This window comes from Erpetoichthys calabaricus, chromosome 3 (assembly GCF_900747795.2).
Source record: "Erpetoichthys calabaricus chromosome 3, fErpCal1.3, whole genome shotgun sequence".
Lineage (NCBI taxonomy): Eukaryota > Metazoa > Chordata > Cladistia > Polypteriformes > Polypteridae > Erpetoichthys > Erpetoichthys calabaricus.
In genome coordinates, this window is record NC_041396.2 from 205,157,686 (window position 1) to 205,174,921 (window position 17,236).

General features: G+C 36.3%; 1 protein-coding gene across 1 annotated transcript in view; it reads right to left on the reverse strand.

Moving 5' to 3' along the window:
• LOC114648588 (nesprin-1-like) overlaps positions 1 to 17,236 on the reverse strand; it is a 360,492-nt gene that overhangs the window by 299,793 nt on the left and 43,463 nt on the right. The window contains exons 6-9 of the mRNA XM_051924543.1: positions 16,518 to 16,696; positions 12,927 to 13,123; positions 12,087 to 12,196; positions 3,646 to 3,696 (exon numbers count right to left, since the gene is read on the reverse strand). Of these exons, the coding sequence (XP_051780503.1) occupies positions 3,646 to 3,696; positions 12,087 to 12,196; positions 12,927 to 13,123; positions 16,518 to 16,696 (537 nt within the window). The remainder of the gene's footprint in view (positions 1 to 3,645; positions 3,697 to 12,086; positions 12,197 to 12,926; positions 13,124 to 16,517; positions 16,697 to 17,236) is intronic.

A 17,236-nucleotide genomic window follows, 5' to 3' on the forward strand; every position in this document is an offset into this window, starting at 1 on the left:
TGGTAAAATGCTGCAATGCTCAAAAATAATTTAGAATTTATACATTCTAAAACAGCAGTTTGAGATGATACAGAAATCCCATACCTTTTTTATGCTTTTGCTCTATTTACCAAATTACTAAGTTGAAGTGGAAATTACAAGAATCCTAAACTTGGAAAATATCACCAGTTTAACAAAGTGACTGCATACAAATCATCCATTAACTAAGTTAGCTTAATTCACTTTCAAATGTATAAGGAGCTGCGGTGGGTTGGCACCCTGCCTGGGATTGGTTCCTGCCTTGTGCCCTGTGTTGGCTGGGATTGGCTCCTGCAGACCCCCATGACCCTGTGTTTGGATTCAGCGGGTTGGAAAATGGATGGATGGATGGATGTATAAGGAGACTCAGGCTATTTCGGCAGCATCGGACACAAGGTGAGAACTAAAGCTGGAAAGTGCACCAGTCCATCATAGGGCACAATTACCCCCACTGCCATACTCACTCATATACAGGTAATTTTAAGTTACTGATCGACCTCACCAGCGTGTCTACAGGATGTGGGAGCAACACCAGAATACTTCAAACCCATGCAAACATAGTCAGTAAAAAATGTTTCCTGAAACAGTTATCAGATGTGTGTTACATGTAGGTGCACTGCCAGCTTGAGTCTTGGGGAAGTGACAAGGCTGTGATTGTAGAGAATTTATTCTTGGAACTAGAACAGTCAATCATATTGGATAAACAGGAGTTGATCTGCACTCCATGGACTTGCAGGAGCACTGTGTGCTTGAGCATAGTTAATGTTGCATTGTTCATTATATTTTTATGTAATCCAGTTTTTTGATATCAGACATTGACTATTTTATATCCATTTTTACTTCTCTTTCATTATACCCTTACACTGTATAATTGTGCGTGTTCCCTTTTAACCAACGAATGTGTTACCAAAGAATGTTTTGACTTAAACATAGTCAAATAGTGTTCTGTGTTAGATAGATAATGTTTAGAAAGGATCTGTATCTGCAAGTGTGTAATTGCAGAACTATTCCATCACAAGAATGGTGGCATAATATAACATTAGTACACACTAAAAACTACAGGTACAAGTATTTACAGCATCACAGCACTGTAAAACCATTATTATAAAACACTGTTTGCCTATGAAATGGAGAAAAATAATAAGTACTCATTTTACAGGATATGGTTAGATTTCGGCATCCCACATTCCTATCAATAACAGGATATCATGACAATAAATGAGGAGGGCACTGGGAAGGAGATGATAACTGTGTGTGGGGTTACACAGGGTTAATAGGGATTGAATATTTTTTTCTGCTATTCATTTCTTTGTGTAGTTTATTTATAACACTTTTTTTTTGTATGTGTACTTTTAATATATTGATGTTTGTTCTTGTTATATTTTTTTGGTTCAATAAAGTACTTTTAAAAAATAAATAAATAAATAACAGGATATCATCAGAGGGAATGCTATAATCAGGCATCCCATGAAGTTACCATAAATAAATGTGAGAGAATATTCAATGTATATACAACAGTGAAAGCAGCATTAAATGTAGATATCATAAACACCTTAGGGAACACAAACAGAGGTGCATTTTCATCACTATAGCACTATAGCACCTTGCTCCTTTTGCAGTTGTCTATCAATCTTTATTTATCAATGAATACAATAAAGCATTGAATACAAAGATAAGACTTCATTGATACAGCATTGTACAAAAACCACTTATACACAATTATACCAATTTGATTTTGAGTTGAAATATTAGCCAAACACTGTAAAATGTGTCAATATAAACGTGTGTATTGTGGTCCTTGCTCTCAGAATCGGTTTTGGTCCCTGCATTTGGATTGCATTAAACAAGTGAAAAGATGGATAAATGAACATTAGAAGAAATTAAGGTCTCTAGACACTCTAGACACTCCTACAACTAGAACAGAGAGTAATCAACAGCATTATGCTAAAAGTAAAAAACAGTTACTAAATAAAGTTAACATTTTAAAAAACAGAAAAGCTATCAAATATGTAACTGCGATGTTCACTTGAAAAACTGAAGACATGGAAGGCTTTGTTCTGTAATCTCTACACATCAAGCAGACAATTATGCAGGCTCCTAGAAGTTACTAAAGCCTGAGTTAACGCAACGCAAAGGTACCAGATGGTTGCCCAAGGCCTTACATGGACTATCTATATTCTGTAGGTCAGAAACACACACAGTAGGTGTATAAAAAACAAAAAAGTTCAAAATAAAATACAAATCAAAAGCAACATGTAATGCTTACTTTCGTACACCTTTACATGAAGTGGTACCGAATCTTTTTAACAGAGTACAAATGCAAGTAAAAATACAGCTATTTCTTTATCACCCTTCAGAAGATTACAACTAAACTGGAATAAATGCACCACATAAAACTTAACTGCCAGATGAGAAAGTCATTGGTGTGAATCATGGTGTGTCAAATTAAGAACACGTTTTCTTTGCAGATGTAATTTTTAATTTATCTTTGGTTAAGTGACTTTTACTTTCTTTTTGGGGCTTGTACGCTATCTTCACTAGACTAAATTCTTAGGGCGAGAAGCACTAAGAAAGGAACAAATCAGTGTGAAGGTGCAAGAAAACTGTCTGCATGCACACAAGTAAACAGTTATATACCTTTAGCATTTTTAGAAAATAATATGAGTATTTGTGAATCATATCATTACGTAGTTAGAGATGATGTTTTTATACTTACACACTTTTTATACTTATGTACTTTACCTAGTAGATACCGTACCTATTCAAAAAGAACTCTAAAAAAACAATATTCATACAATATGTAGCAGTTTTATACAGTTGTTTTAATAATGGAAAAATAGTGTAACTGAAAATTGTAATAATGGAAAGAAGGCCAAAAATATTATCAAACATTATACCTAAAAAAAGCAATCTGGGGAAACAGAGGGTCATACTGTTCTACAGAGACTGATAAGGTCTGAAGACTTAAAAGAATCACAAACTAAAAAACTAACACATATAAACAGGTAAATGCTGGATAACTGTGATTAAAGGACTGGTCTATGTAAAATATACAATAAATTGGATTGATGTTGTGAATTAAAGTGATTAATTCAATTAGGCAGCATCTATATATGCCATATCTGTCATACTGTATATATTTTTTCTTTTTTGCAAAATTTTAAACTGAAGAGGTGATGCTTTAATTTGCCTTTTGCTTTGAATGGATTGTTATTATTTATAAATTATTTGACGGCAAAACTGAATGTTGCTATAAAAACCTCATATTAATCAACCACAGAAATTCTTTACAGTTGGCATCTTTTTATGATTATAATAGGCAGCTGTTTATTATTATTTGGCTAATTTGAAATCAACTCTATGAATCAACTCTAGTATAGCATTGTCTGTTATTAAAATAATTTATCCAGTGCACCAACTTTTTCACATACCTCAAACATGCGCTCTATGTCTCGAGGACCAAGATCAAACTGCAAGGACAGCAAGGCACAAAGAAGGGTGCAGACATAACACAGATAACACATTAGTTGAGAGAAAGACATGCAAAAAAAGGAATGGAGCACAATTGTCACTGCAGAACAAACCACGGCAGGACAGGCAGAGGGGGAGCCTGCATTCATAGCTTACCTGCATCTTAGGGAGAGAAATTGCAAAAGTAGGGATGGAGCAAAGTATCCCCTAATTGCACAAAACAGACAATGGGTAGAAACAAAACAAACTGAGATAAGCAAGTGCCCAAGCCATGAAACACGCATATTTCAGTCATTCACTGTCAAAAAGACAATGGAGTATTAAGCATACTAATCCAAAATGAATAGATTATAATTACATGGTGGCTGTGATTTTTGGATTTGCATTTGTTTTTATTCAGTCATGACCACAAGCTGCCAATCTTCCTTCCATTGCAGTTATGGCAAGCAAATGTTTTAAAACCATCTTGCTCTTATAGTTTGCACAATGTAAATGTACAGCGCTACTATACATATCTTTTGTTAAAACAACCTGGAATAATTAATCAAGACAGTATTATCATTTATTTACAAGTGAATTACCAGAAGAGCAAGACTGCTGCAACTAAAAGGTGGCCATAGTTCTTCATTCACTCAAAGGCATGATTCAAATGTAGACAGATCTGTTTCAGGAAAGCAGCCTGTGTCAACAATGTCATGTGCAAGACATACAATTTGATGTCTTAAAAGTCTGTGGAGTCAGTTGTAGTGCACTTTGCTAGATATTAACTGAGTTACATTTGTTCAAAATACAGATGATATACCACACGACTGCTTCCCAAGCAGCAGATGATTATGGGATGGTACAAAGATGTAATTGCACTTGTTACTGCATGCAACACAACCGGAATGATAGAACAGAGTTAGTTAGCCAGTTTGTATTTGCAAAGCTGATCTGACGCTAAGATACAGTGACGTAATTCACATTCAACAGCAACCTGGGGATTAGCCAGAAACAGACATAAAATATAAGTTATCGACTTAATAATAAGTTTGCAGATTACCAATTATCATGGTACTTTAGAAGAACATTCATAATTGACTTAAACAATAATGATTCTAACACCTCCTATAATTAAAACAAATGCTTCAGCTTCTGATTTCTTCATCAGAATACTCTAGTACTTTTCAAAAATTGTATTTTATAATAAATTACACTACTGTTTATCTTTGTTAGTCCAGATCTTCGTAATAGAAGGAAAGTAAAATCACATACTTATGGTTTGTAACTCACTCAGGATGAAAGCATCAGCAAAATGAAGAGATGTAAACAAATAATACTAAGCATGCTTTTTAGTATTATCAAGCAGGATGACAATCATAAAATGCTTTGTTATTTGTTTTAGACTTTACTGAAATCAATGTGAAAAAAGACACTAGAGTCCATGAAGGACTGTGAAATTTGCCACTTCATCAGACTTCACAATCACTTCACATCTCACATGTCACATGACTATACTACTATAACTATGACCAAACAACCTAGGAAAGTGATTTGAAGTAGTTTGTGAACTACACTAACATAACCAAGTACCTGCCATAATGAATGCTGGATAGGCCTAATTGAACTCATTTTGTCTCAGATGGAGTTTTTATAATAGGTCAAATATGTAAAGTAAAGTAAGTTTTGCTTATTTCTACAAAATATTGAGGTTTTTCTTAAAATTAGCTTTATATTTTGTTTTGTCCAATTGGCTAAGTTTTCATGATCCAGTTGGCAACAACTGTAGCTTAAAATAAAAAAATACTAATTGAAAGGCTCTACGTGTGATTTAGGCAGGTATTTGGTCCTATATGAAAGATTACTATATACTTCAAAGCAAGGTTATTACATTTAACTAAAACTAAAATCAAAACTGAATCTATTATTAAAAAAACATTTTTGTAAACTGAGATAAAATAATTAACAAAACCAAAATGAAAAACTAAAACTAAACGAAACTATTAAAGTAGATGGAAAGACTAACTGAAATAAAATAATAATATATTAAAAATATTTTTAGTTTTCATTTTTGAATGAATATTTTTGTTATTAGTCTTTAACCCTTGTAAATTTCAACTCTAAAACAGAAAGTAATCAACCACGAGCCACAAACATTTATTCATCCAGTGAACAGTGGCTGGTGAGGGAAGGCAGTGTTCACACAGCATTTGCAGTGACAGAGCAAGCTGAAAATGGCCGCGTAAAGCGTGTAGAATAGAAAGCAATTTACTGTGCCGCCTTTGTTTGCACTTGTTGTATATCAAGATGTAATTCAAATGCCTGAAATCAGAATATGCTGGTCAACAAAACCTATACTGTATGCACAGAAAAATCACGAGTGAGTAATGTTTCAGTTTATTTCTCAGGTGCCTACATTTTGTTGATAATAATTCACCTGCCACTTTGCACAGGAGAAATCCTTTCTGAAAATAAAACAGCTCTGATCAAGAGACTGATGGTCATCAAACAAGATCAGCATACCGTTACTTTTGCTTTAAAAAAGTCGTTTTAACATGAAGCAATATAAACCTTGTAAAATTCCTGAGCTGGCAATGTCTCTACTGAACTATAGGTAAGTAGAAGAAAAGAGTCTGTGCCAACTGGTGAAAAACTAAACATACTAATATGTTTTGTACTTATTATATATTTATTAATTTATCTTTGTTTAGTTTATTTTTGCAGCTTAAAATACATGGAGTGAAAATAATCCAGTAGCAGAATATTCGGCCCCCTTTTTTCAATTTTTCTCTGTATCTCTGTCTCTCAAAATAGTTGAAATATCATATTCTTTTTGTTCGCAACATCAGCCATACATATTATATGCCAGGGACTTTTCCTGCCTTACATCCAGACGTGCTGTGGTAGGCTCCAGGTTTCCTGTGATCATGCTCTGGATAAACAGGTTTACTGTATTTTTTGCTCCATAAGACGCACTTTTTTTACCCCAAAAGAAGGGTGGAAATGTCTGTGCATCTTATGGAGCGAATATTGCGTCACAGATCGTGATGTGTATTACCAGACAAAAGTTGACATCCAGGGGTAGAGGGCGACAATCAGCTGTTAATGGCGACAAAACTCACCGTTACGTTATAAGCATTCCCTATCTGCTTGGAGGAATGTTAAGACTCATTGACTCACCATCTAATCCTTGCATGTGCGTGAGTTACGAAATGTAAACAAATGTAAACAAAGGCAAGATGGCATCAACATCTCACAAGGGAGTGAGGAGAGTGCAGAAAACAAAATGCTCAGCAGATAATGTTTTCTGCATTATCGCTGAGAAATCAGAGTCCGATTTTGTTGAGAGATTTCAGAAGAACGAGCAAGAGAGTGAAGAAATGGCATCAGCTGATCAGACACCAGCCAATGCCACCCCAGCTGAGCGCATTAGTGCAGCCGATGCACCTACGGCAAGGTTCATGTAGGAGGAATACCCAGACTGGCTGCCGGACTTCACAAGACAGCATGGCTTGCTGTTGGACTCAACAGATTACCAGCCGTTGGACTACTGCAGGCTGTTCTTTCCTGAGGCTAGCTTTCAGCTACTGTCAGACGAGACAAACAGGTATGCAGAGCAATTTTTTGAATCGCGGGCTGCGCTTGCACAGCATTCTCATTGGAAACCCACAACAAAAGACGAGATGAAGGGCTTTGTGGCATTACAAATAGAGATGGGACTAGACTGGCGATATAACTTCAGGGAGCATTGGTCCAAACGTGCTTTGTCCCCTGGTGGCTTTGGACAGGTTATGCCACGTGATAGGTACGTGCTCCTGCAAAGTGATTGTGAGCAACTGAGCTTCATAAATTCTGACACTAGCGATGAGGAGTTCTTGGGATTTCCAGAAAACTAGAAGAGTGCTTGAACCTTAAAGTCTCTCTTCATTTGTTAATGACAATGATGATGGTTCTTAATACCACCGTTAACCTTACATGGTTGAAATACTATTCTGCTATATTTATTAAATATATGAGTACACCATTTGGATCAGAATATTTTTTTTCTTCTTTTCCTCGTCTAAACCTAGGTGCATCTAATAGTCATGTGCGTCTTAAGGAGCGAAAAATACGGTAGATAATGTATATATTGTTCCTAATCTCAGATGCTGTCTCTGTTGTTTTGTGCACATCCATACTCCTATTACCTACTCTTGCTGTGCTCATTAAGGATTTACTGTTCTTATAATGGGCTTTTCAAATCTCACTGCCCCTAACCTTGACACTAAATGCTTGTTTTTCTTTGTTTCCCTCAACACAGCTAGGAGGTTGGTCTGCACACTGATTCAAGTCTAAGAGCCCTGTTCTTCCTAAGCCGCCATGATTTTCAACCTGTCAGAACACAGTAGAATCGATTTTCTGATTTTTGTTATCTTTTCAGGCCTACAGGTGGCAAAATTCTGTTTATAAATTGTATGTGCCTGAGACGGAATCAGAGATCAATATGGCTGGTAGAAAATAACAAGGCCCAGTATGGGAGATTTTTGAATGCAACATTGAAGGCATGTATATTGTAAGCATATTGTCTTGGAGCAGGATATGATATGCGCTGTACACATTTACAGTAAAAACTCTCAGACCTTAAATTACAAATTGCCCTATTCTGGGCAAGAAAAGAAAAAAGATGAAAAAAAAGTGTCGACAGTCAGCACACATTTGCTCAGCACAAATAATATGGAAAATATTTTAAAAATTATAAAATTGTTCATATTCCGTATATTCTTTTGATTATGCTTGTTTTTATCAGACAAAAATAAAAACCAGATAGTAAACTACATAGTGTGGTAAGCTTCCACTAACATTAAACTCATATTATATCCAAATCCGTTAAGTGTACAGTTCTGTCTGATTGTGAAACTAAACTGAATAGCAGCTCTCTAACCACACCATAATTACTAAAACTAAAACTGAAACTAATAGATATAAAAATAAAATAGAAATGTATTTGTGAAATAAAAACTAAATTAAAACTAAAAACATAAGATGAGGAAAAACTAAAACTAAATTGAATTTCCAAGTAAGGTCAGAAGAAATACAGAAATAAAAACAATATAAAAAGGCAAAACTATAATAACCTTGCTTCAAAGTTCTATATTATTAATGACATGTATTGACATCTGTGCCCCATTTTTCTTATGCATCTAAACACATGATACATTTGACTTTTTCAAAGGCTTTTTTTGAAACATTTTGTGGTAATCTTACACATCCATAAACATTAGGCATACTACCTGTATATGCACAGATGTTTTTTTTCCTTGGTTAGTGCAAAGAACATGAAATCACCACAGTAAAACAAACTGTGGTGTTTCTGAGCAACATGTCTTCTATATCAGAGTTGGATGTGACATTATTGTCACCTGTACAAATGAATAACTAAGTAGGCTTTCTCATTTATGGAGACAAATTAAATCCAGTAGCCATACCACATGCATTTCAGAGCTATGTAATAAACCTGAAGCCAAGCATGTTGAGCCTTGACAGTAATCAGGAAAGTTTAGACTGCTGCTGAAGGATGTGTTGGTGAGGCCAGCAGAATGATCTCAATGCTTCAGTGCAGAGATGGGGTCACTTTGCTAAAAAATTGGTGCCATCGTTTGGATGAAATATAAAACCAAAGTCCTGACCAATGTTCCCTCTAAGCTGAGCGCGTGAGCGATCACTCACACGAATTCAGAGCGTCACTCATACTTCCCGCACGATCGCTCATTCCGACGGCATCGCTCATACTTATCACACGATCGCTCACTCCGACCGTCGGAGTTGGTGCTCATAAATTTTTGGCTTAAACAAAATGTCGCTCATAAACAATGTTTTTTGCTCACTATATACTACTCCTTAGAGGGAACATTGGTCCTGACTCTCTGTGGTAATAAAAGATCGCTGGGCATATTTAAAAAAATACAGTGGAACCTCGAGATACGAGCACCTCTGTATACGAGAAATTCAAAATACGAGGAAAGTATGAGCGAAAAATTCAGCTCTAAATACGAGCATTGGTTCGCGTAACGAGCCACGAGCCAGGCTGTGGGTATAGCTCGCGGCTTAGCAAGGGGGCGTGGTAGCAGTTGCGAGCCGCGATCTGCGGTGTCTGCGTTTCTCACTTAAGTGCACAGGTGGGAAACTGCCCACATCCATGATTGTTCCTGTGGCTGATGGGCTGCAGCTGCCATGTCCTCCCCGCATATATAGAGAAGCGCGAGCCGGTTAAGGGGGGAGAAAAAGTAAAAGAAGAGAGAGAGAGAGAAGGAGAGAGGAGAGAGAGGGGAGAGAGGAGGGAGAGGGGGGGGGGAGAGGGAGAGAGAGGGGGGAGAGGGAGAGAGAGGGGGGAGAGAGAGAGAGAGAATGGAGAGAGGGAGAGAGAGGAGAGAGAGAGGGGAGGAGGAGGGAGAGAGAGAGGAGGAGAGGAGAGAGAGAGGAGAGGAGAGAGAGAGAGAGAGGAGAGAGAGAGAGAGAGGAGAGAGAGAGGCAGGCAGGCAAGTGCAGGCAAGTGCAGGCTCGCGTGTAGCTGAACAGGCGAGCCAAACAGCTGAAGCAGGACGGTGTAGAGAAGGTCAGCTGCATTAAGAGTGTCTCGCCTGTTTTAGAGCCCGCATGGGAGAAATAGGTGAGACGCTAACAGAGAAGAAGCACCGGGGGATTGTCATCTGTTTTTAAAGACTGCTTCTTGTTGACGTTTTAACCTCGTGTTAAAGGATTGTTATTCTTGTGTATTTTAAACCTCCACTTCACAACTGTTTTAAGGATTATTTATTTAAAGATTTATTGAATGCTCTACTGCACTTTGGACACCTGTTTTGATTCTTTTAATAATCAGTTATATTATTTACCAGTGTTATTTATTAAAGGTAGACTACAGTATATATAATTTATCAGTGTTATTTATTAGGAAAATTGATTTTTATGTTAATATATTTGGGGTGCAGAACGGATTAACTGGATTTCCATTATTTTCAATGGGGAAGTTTGTTCTAGATACGAGAAATTCGCTATACAAGCTCAGTTCTGGAACGAATTAAACTCGTATCTAGAGGTTCCACTGTAATAGGGTTCACCCTGTTTTCCTGGCTAAATTGCCCACCATAGCCTAGTCATTCTGACCCCATAGTCATTTCCTGTCCCTTATAAGATAACTATTCCTCTCACCCCTTCACCACCTGATACTAGTGGTGCAAGAATGGCTGCCACTGTATTGTCCAGATAGATGCAACACATTGGTGGTAGTTGAGGTGTTTTCCTATTGTCTATGTAAAGGGCATTGAGTAGATTACAAATGTGATATATAAATGTAGTTAATTAATCCATCCATCCATTATCCAACCCGCTATATCCTAACTACAGGGTCACAGGGGTCTGCTGGAGCCAATCCCAGCCAGCACAGGGTGCAAGGCAGGAAACAAACCCCGGGCAGGGCACCAGCCCACCGCAGTGTACTTAATTAAAAAATAACTTAAAACTGTGATCCCTATATCTGGTGGAATCTCTTCTAATTCAATTGCCTTAGAAAACTGACAAAATACAAATTTGTCTTCTTAAACAAAAAGAAACCTTGTAAGGTTAAAATAGAATAGCACAGTGGCGCCAAAGTTATCAAATAAAATGGTGTAGGACGGTGTAATAACATAACGATAAAAATATGGACTATTACATTTTAGGAATCAATGGTTGTATTTGAAACGGGGCGTTACAGGCTTACAACTACAACAACAGTCAATCCCAATACTGTGGTAAGATTATAGGATTTGGGGCATTCTGTTAGGGTCTACACAATAAAGAGTATACTGTAAAGGTTAATAGGGGCACCCTAGGACCCTACCATGACAAAACGTGTTTTTCCTGTTTTTGTGAAGGGGTTTTCCTCCGGGGACTTTAGTTTTCTTTCCACCTACAAAAGAGATGTGTGTTGGGTTAACTGGTGACTCTAAATTGTCTTGGTGTGAGAGACTGCAGGTGTTGGTGTGAGTGGCTATGTGTCTAGGAGAGCCAGCTCTAGACTTGTACCTGATACTGACAGCACTGTTATTGTCTACCCATAACAGTGGGCTGAAATGTGCATGCTTGTAAATGGAAGCTAGGTTTAACATGTTTTGAATTTTTAAAGTTAAATTAATTAAATAATCCTTTAAGGTGTAATTTTTTTGGTCCATTTTCAAAAAATGCCCTTTTTTTAAATAAATATTTTTGATTACAAAGGAATAATCCAATTTTTTGGTAGTTAAAATTTAGGTCTTTTCCAAACTGGAAATGGAGACAGAGTTAGACAAATTCAAAGTTAAAATCTATGATGTATGAAAGTTTTCAGACTGTGCACGTTCATCTCTGCATGAAGTACGCCTAGGCCCAGGCCCAAAGTGGTTAGATAAAGAAAAATAATGAACAAGAAAGAAGACATTCTAATTTTTCCAGTATTGTACTTTGATGTACATTATTCTATATGGTTTCAAAAATCTTTTTAAAAATATGAGACAATTCATCCATAAGCCATTAACATTATTTGAAGTTTGCTTTTTCACTTGTTTACCCATAAAATGAGATGATACAGCAAAACATTTTAAGCAGAAACATTGCATCACTTTTACCTCTTCGTCATGGCCATCTGTCTCTGTGTTGTGTGGGTCCGGATAATGTTTAAGGAATTGGGCCACATATGTCATGATGGACTTTTCATCCGGTTTTTCAACATCCACATCTAAAATACACACAAAAAGTAACTTACTTGATACTATTGCTATGCACCATTAAAAACATCACTGACAAAGAATACATATAGCAAAACTTTCTCAATAGATATCCATCCACTAATGTTAGAATAGACATGCTAAGGCACATAACCCATTATAATTGTCCCTGTCTATTTTCTGCCTGCGGGGAGTTTGGATATACAACCATTGACCACATTTCTTTTCTTCAAGTACTCCAGCTTCTCTCACATCTCAAGACTCTGTTGTTAAGTTATTCAGTCCCAGAATGAGAGAGGATTAGTGTGTGAGTGTGCCCAGTAATGGGCTCATATCATATTCAGGGCTGGCTTCTACAAGTTACTAGTGTGTGTTCTGGCTCATCACAACCCCAGATGGAAGGAGCTACTTGAGAAAAAAAATGGAGTGGTGGATGGAACAAAATCTAATATTTTAAAAAGATCATCTAACTTGATCATAATGATTTTTAGCACTGAAGCACATTTACTTTATTTCTGCTACAGATTTCCTTCAGTGGATGTTTATCCTCCATCGAAGAACATGATTAAGTGAATGTGTACAAAATTGAAAGGATTAACAAATACATTCAAGTCAATAGCCTGAGGAAAAAAGAATCATGTAGCCAAGAATAAATCACTTATCATATATAAACAACAAATATTAATTAATCTGAAGAATATAAAAAGTTTTGAATGAAGATAGTATTTAAAAAAATAATACCTTCTGGATCAAGCAGTCGGGGGATTCCTAGCTCAGTTTCTGCAATGGAAAAGGCCTCTTCCAAGTTTTCTCTATTTGAACGCCTCCTTACTTTATCCATATCTACCAAATCAGGACGAATTGCATAAATCACAGCATGAAAGGCAACTCCGCTCCTCCAGCTGGGCCCAAAGTCTTTCACCTCGATTCCGAGGCGCCTGAAAAACATATATTTATTTGCTAAACTTGCCACCATAAGAAATATATGTAGTTATTTTAGGTTAAAAGAAAAAAAAACTAATATTTTACTTTTTAAATTGAAAAGAGTCACCCTTTTGGCTCTGCTTTATTTTTTTTTCACTCTAACAATTGGAAAGTGCAACTACAGAAGAATTAACTAAGCAGGGTGACAATTCTTTACATTTAAGTAACCATTTACAATTTGGAGTTTTTTGTTGGGTTTTTTTTGTAATAAAAAATAGTTTTGAATTACTTTGTTATATTGGATGCTCCCCATGGTTTTGTTGCACTACATGCTGTGATATGTTTTTCCTTGAAAGCATTACTTTTGTAACATGTACTTTATTACATATATTATATGTATCTTAATTATATACTTGGTTATAATTTGTAAGTAGCATATAAGATGCTACTCTTAAAAGTGGAAATACACTTTATAAGAATAAGTAAATTTTGTTTCTCATGTAAACCCATACCAAATTTATAACATTCCTCAAAATACATTTAAAGCTTGCTATTCCTTATGGGTTTTACATACTATTTTCACATTTACTTATGAGTTCTTGGTGGCTATTGGTTCTGATGTACACTTTATTTCATATATTATTGATAAATTACTGATGTGTGCATGGATGGGCTCTGAAATTTACATGCTTGGCAGATGTCTTATACCTGATGCTGTCAAAGGAACACTATCAGTTTTACTAAGCCAGGTTTTGGTAAGTAGACACAGGTTTTTCTGTGTACTTAGCATGATGTTGTTAATCAAAACAGATTTATTTCCAAGTGAGAAAATTTTTCATTACACGTTTTAAATGGACTTTACAAATTTTTTAAATTTTAATATGAATCAGATTACTAATACAGACAAACCAATTAATTATTATAATTCTAGGTCTAATTATGCTATCTACAATATCAATTGGCTATCGGTTGTTTTGGATTTTCCTACATAAATCAATTGTTTAGATATCCCAAACTACTCTGTTATAATACATCTGAACTTCTGTTTGTTCAATTATTTCATTATTGAAACAAATTTTCTTATTGTTATAAAGTTTTAGCATTTTTTAATGATTCCATTAGAAGGCATATTGTATTTGTCTTTTTTAATGGGCACTGCCACTCTGAGCCTTTACAGTAGCTTCATGGAGATAGGGAATGACAATGGTTGCCATTCACATTGTTGTAACATGGGAGTGGGAAGACACCATTGCGCTGTCACTCAAAAAGGTGGAAGCGTGGTGGCTCTGGTGTCCAAGATTTTGGACAAAGATGAAAGCAATAAACAATCTATATGTGAAAATTAGTTAGGGGATTAATGCATTCCAACTTTAGTTAGCAGCTTTCAGCAGACTTTTCTTTCATTCTGCTAAGTTTGGTTTTCATTTTGGCTTCTGGTATGAGGCAGGTTAGGAATCTTGGTTTTCACCCCTGTTTGTTTATCAACGCCTCTTTAGAATAGCCCCAAAAGGCTATTTATCTCACATTCCTTTCAAAACGTATTATTAGCCAAGTTGTCATCTGGCTACACAAACATGAAAGTCTTGAAAACAGAGTACCAAGGAAGTGCAGCTGATATGGGGTTCATCCAACCCTAGTAAACCTGCCAAATACACGTGTAGCTCAAGCTTGTATGAAAAAATATCTCAGGCAATAATTGTGTCTAGGGCGGCACGGTGGCACAGTGGTAGTGCTGCTGCTTCGCAGTTAGGAGACCCGGGTTCGCTTCCCGGGTCCTCCCTGCGTGGAGTTTGCATGTTCTCCCCGTGTCTGCGTGGGTTTTCTACGGGTGCTCCGGTTTCCTCCCACAGTCCAAAGACATGCAGGTTAGGTGGATTGGTGGGCCTAAATTGGCCCTAGTGTGTGCTTGGTGTGTGGGTGTGTTTGTGTGTGTTGGCACCCCACCCGGGATTGGTTCCTGCCTTGTGCACTGTGTTGGCTGGGATTGGCTCCAGCAGACCCCCGTGACCCTGTGTTCGGATTCTGTGGGTTGGAAAATGGATGGATGGAATAATTGTGTCTATATAAACAGGTAACCCTTAAGAAAGCTAATTTATCAATTGTAAGCATTATACAACCAACTATATAAAAAGCACAGAAACTGAGGCAAAAATATGAATACTGAACTTGTCAGTGCTTGGTACACACATGCATTAAAACAGATTCAAAAGATGGATAGACAGAAACAGTTACCTGACATACTTTCAAGTAAATACCTTTTAATAACTAATACAAGAATATTCAGATTTCTGTCCACTTTGAACAAATTGTAAGTGCTTTATTCTTAGGCCTGAATGACTTAGTCAAATATTCCCAAGTTGAACTCTCATATGTCCTTGAGAAACGTAACAATATACAGTGATGTCTGAATTTCAACAAGCTACCGTCTCAAAAACAACTGTTCAATAAGATTTAAGATGCAAAGTATTCCAATTTAAAGAACAAGCAATTAGTCTTATTTTCCTGCAAGTATGAGCCACCCATGCTTTGCCTGCTGGCTATTCCAGCTGTTTCAGCTGATTAAAATGCTTCCTTGCCCTACATATTTAGGAGTATTTGTCTTTAACCAATTAACTCCATCCTTTCCATGTATCTCTACTAATTGAAGTCATTACTACCCATCCAGTTCTTAATTGGTATGAACGGCCTTAGCCAAAGACAAATGTTCAGGCAATGAAATTATGAATATCCACACTTCAGTAAATTAGATAAACAATGTGATTTTCTACTTGAACACAAAACTGTTATCACTTTAATTCTCATCTAACAATATAAAAACACTATTAAAATGTTAAAGAATGGTCAATACAAATTACAATTGAGAGTCAAAAACCTGTTTAAGCAGATTAGCAGTTTCTATTGTGCCAATATGTGATACACAGCATTCTTTTGAATCAAGCTTGGATACCATAATGGAAGAAGCAGGTTTGTAAAATGGATAGCTAGATGGATCACTCTGTCAGGTCAAGTACAGTATGTCTGCAACAAACGTTGCCTGGTAAACTAAAGTACACTTCTTGAACTACAGCTAAAAGTAAACAAACTTTGAAAGACTGTAAAATGAAAACTTGTTCTTCAGGTATCCGGCTACATTTATGCATTTTTGTTTACCAAGGTTAGCTCAATATTATTTATTAACTACGAGTTTCTAGGAATGCATGAGTCTATGAATAAGCAGGCTAAATTATTCTATTTTGAAAACATTTTGCATTAAAATGTAAAAAATAAATTTGAATTTCCAGCATAATCCTACAAACACAATCCAGGAAGTTTCCATTTCTTGCTTATTGTCACAGTGCATGGTAGGGCTCATGTAAATAGATATAATCTCTCTTTTACTAGGCTCATTAAAACAAAGGCTGGGCTTACTTTGCTGCGGTGTACTGCACCCATTTTAACAGAGCCTTTTTAGCATTTCCTTGGAATTTTGTGAGAACTTTTCTTTTCATTGGAGGGCTAGCTGTCTCTGAGCTAGCCAAGCTGTCCACAGATGAAGTACTGCTGGATAATGACTGAAGTAAAGGTAGATTACTTGTCAACTCCTCAATCTGCAAAACAAAAATTATATTGGCACATTTACTTGATTTGCAATTCAATACTAATCAGGAAGCATATTTTACAATAGTTACAAACAACACCTTTCTAATCTGAAGCAAAAATATACCAATAAGACAGTTATATTGTACAGCACTAAAATGTAAGATTGGTAGAGATACATGTTCATGAAAACTGAAACATGAAAATAAATGTCAGTCTTCCATTTTTTTATATTTTCTTTAATGGGATAATCATCATTACAATGTAGTAATCAAGAGCCAGGGCACTTGGGTTAGATTAAAAGCCCTGTTCTGACCTTTGAAGATTTTACATGATCTGTTTTGATTCATTCTACATCCCATGCTTATCATTGTAAATGGTGACTTTAAATCTGCCCATTATCAGTACATGTGCCTACAATGGACGGATATCATATTCAGGGTCTGCTTAAATATGCTGCAGCTCTACACAACCCTTCACAGGTTCAACAAATGAATAGAAGAATGACTTCTTTTTGCTCTTGAAACATCATTAATTATCATAATTTGATT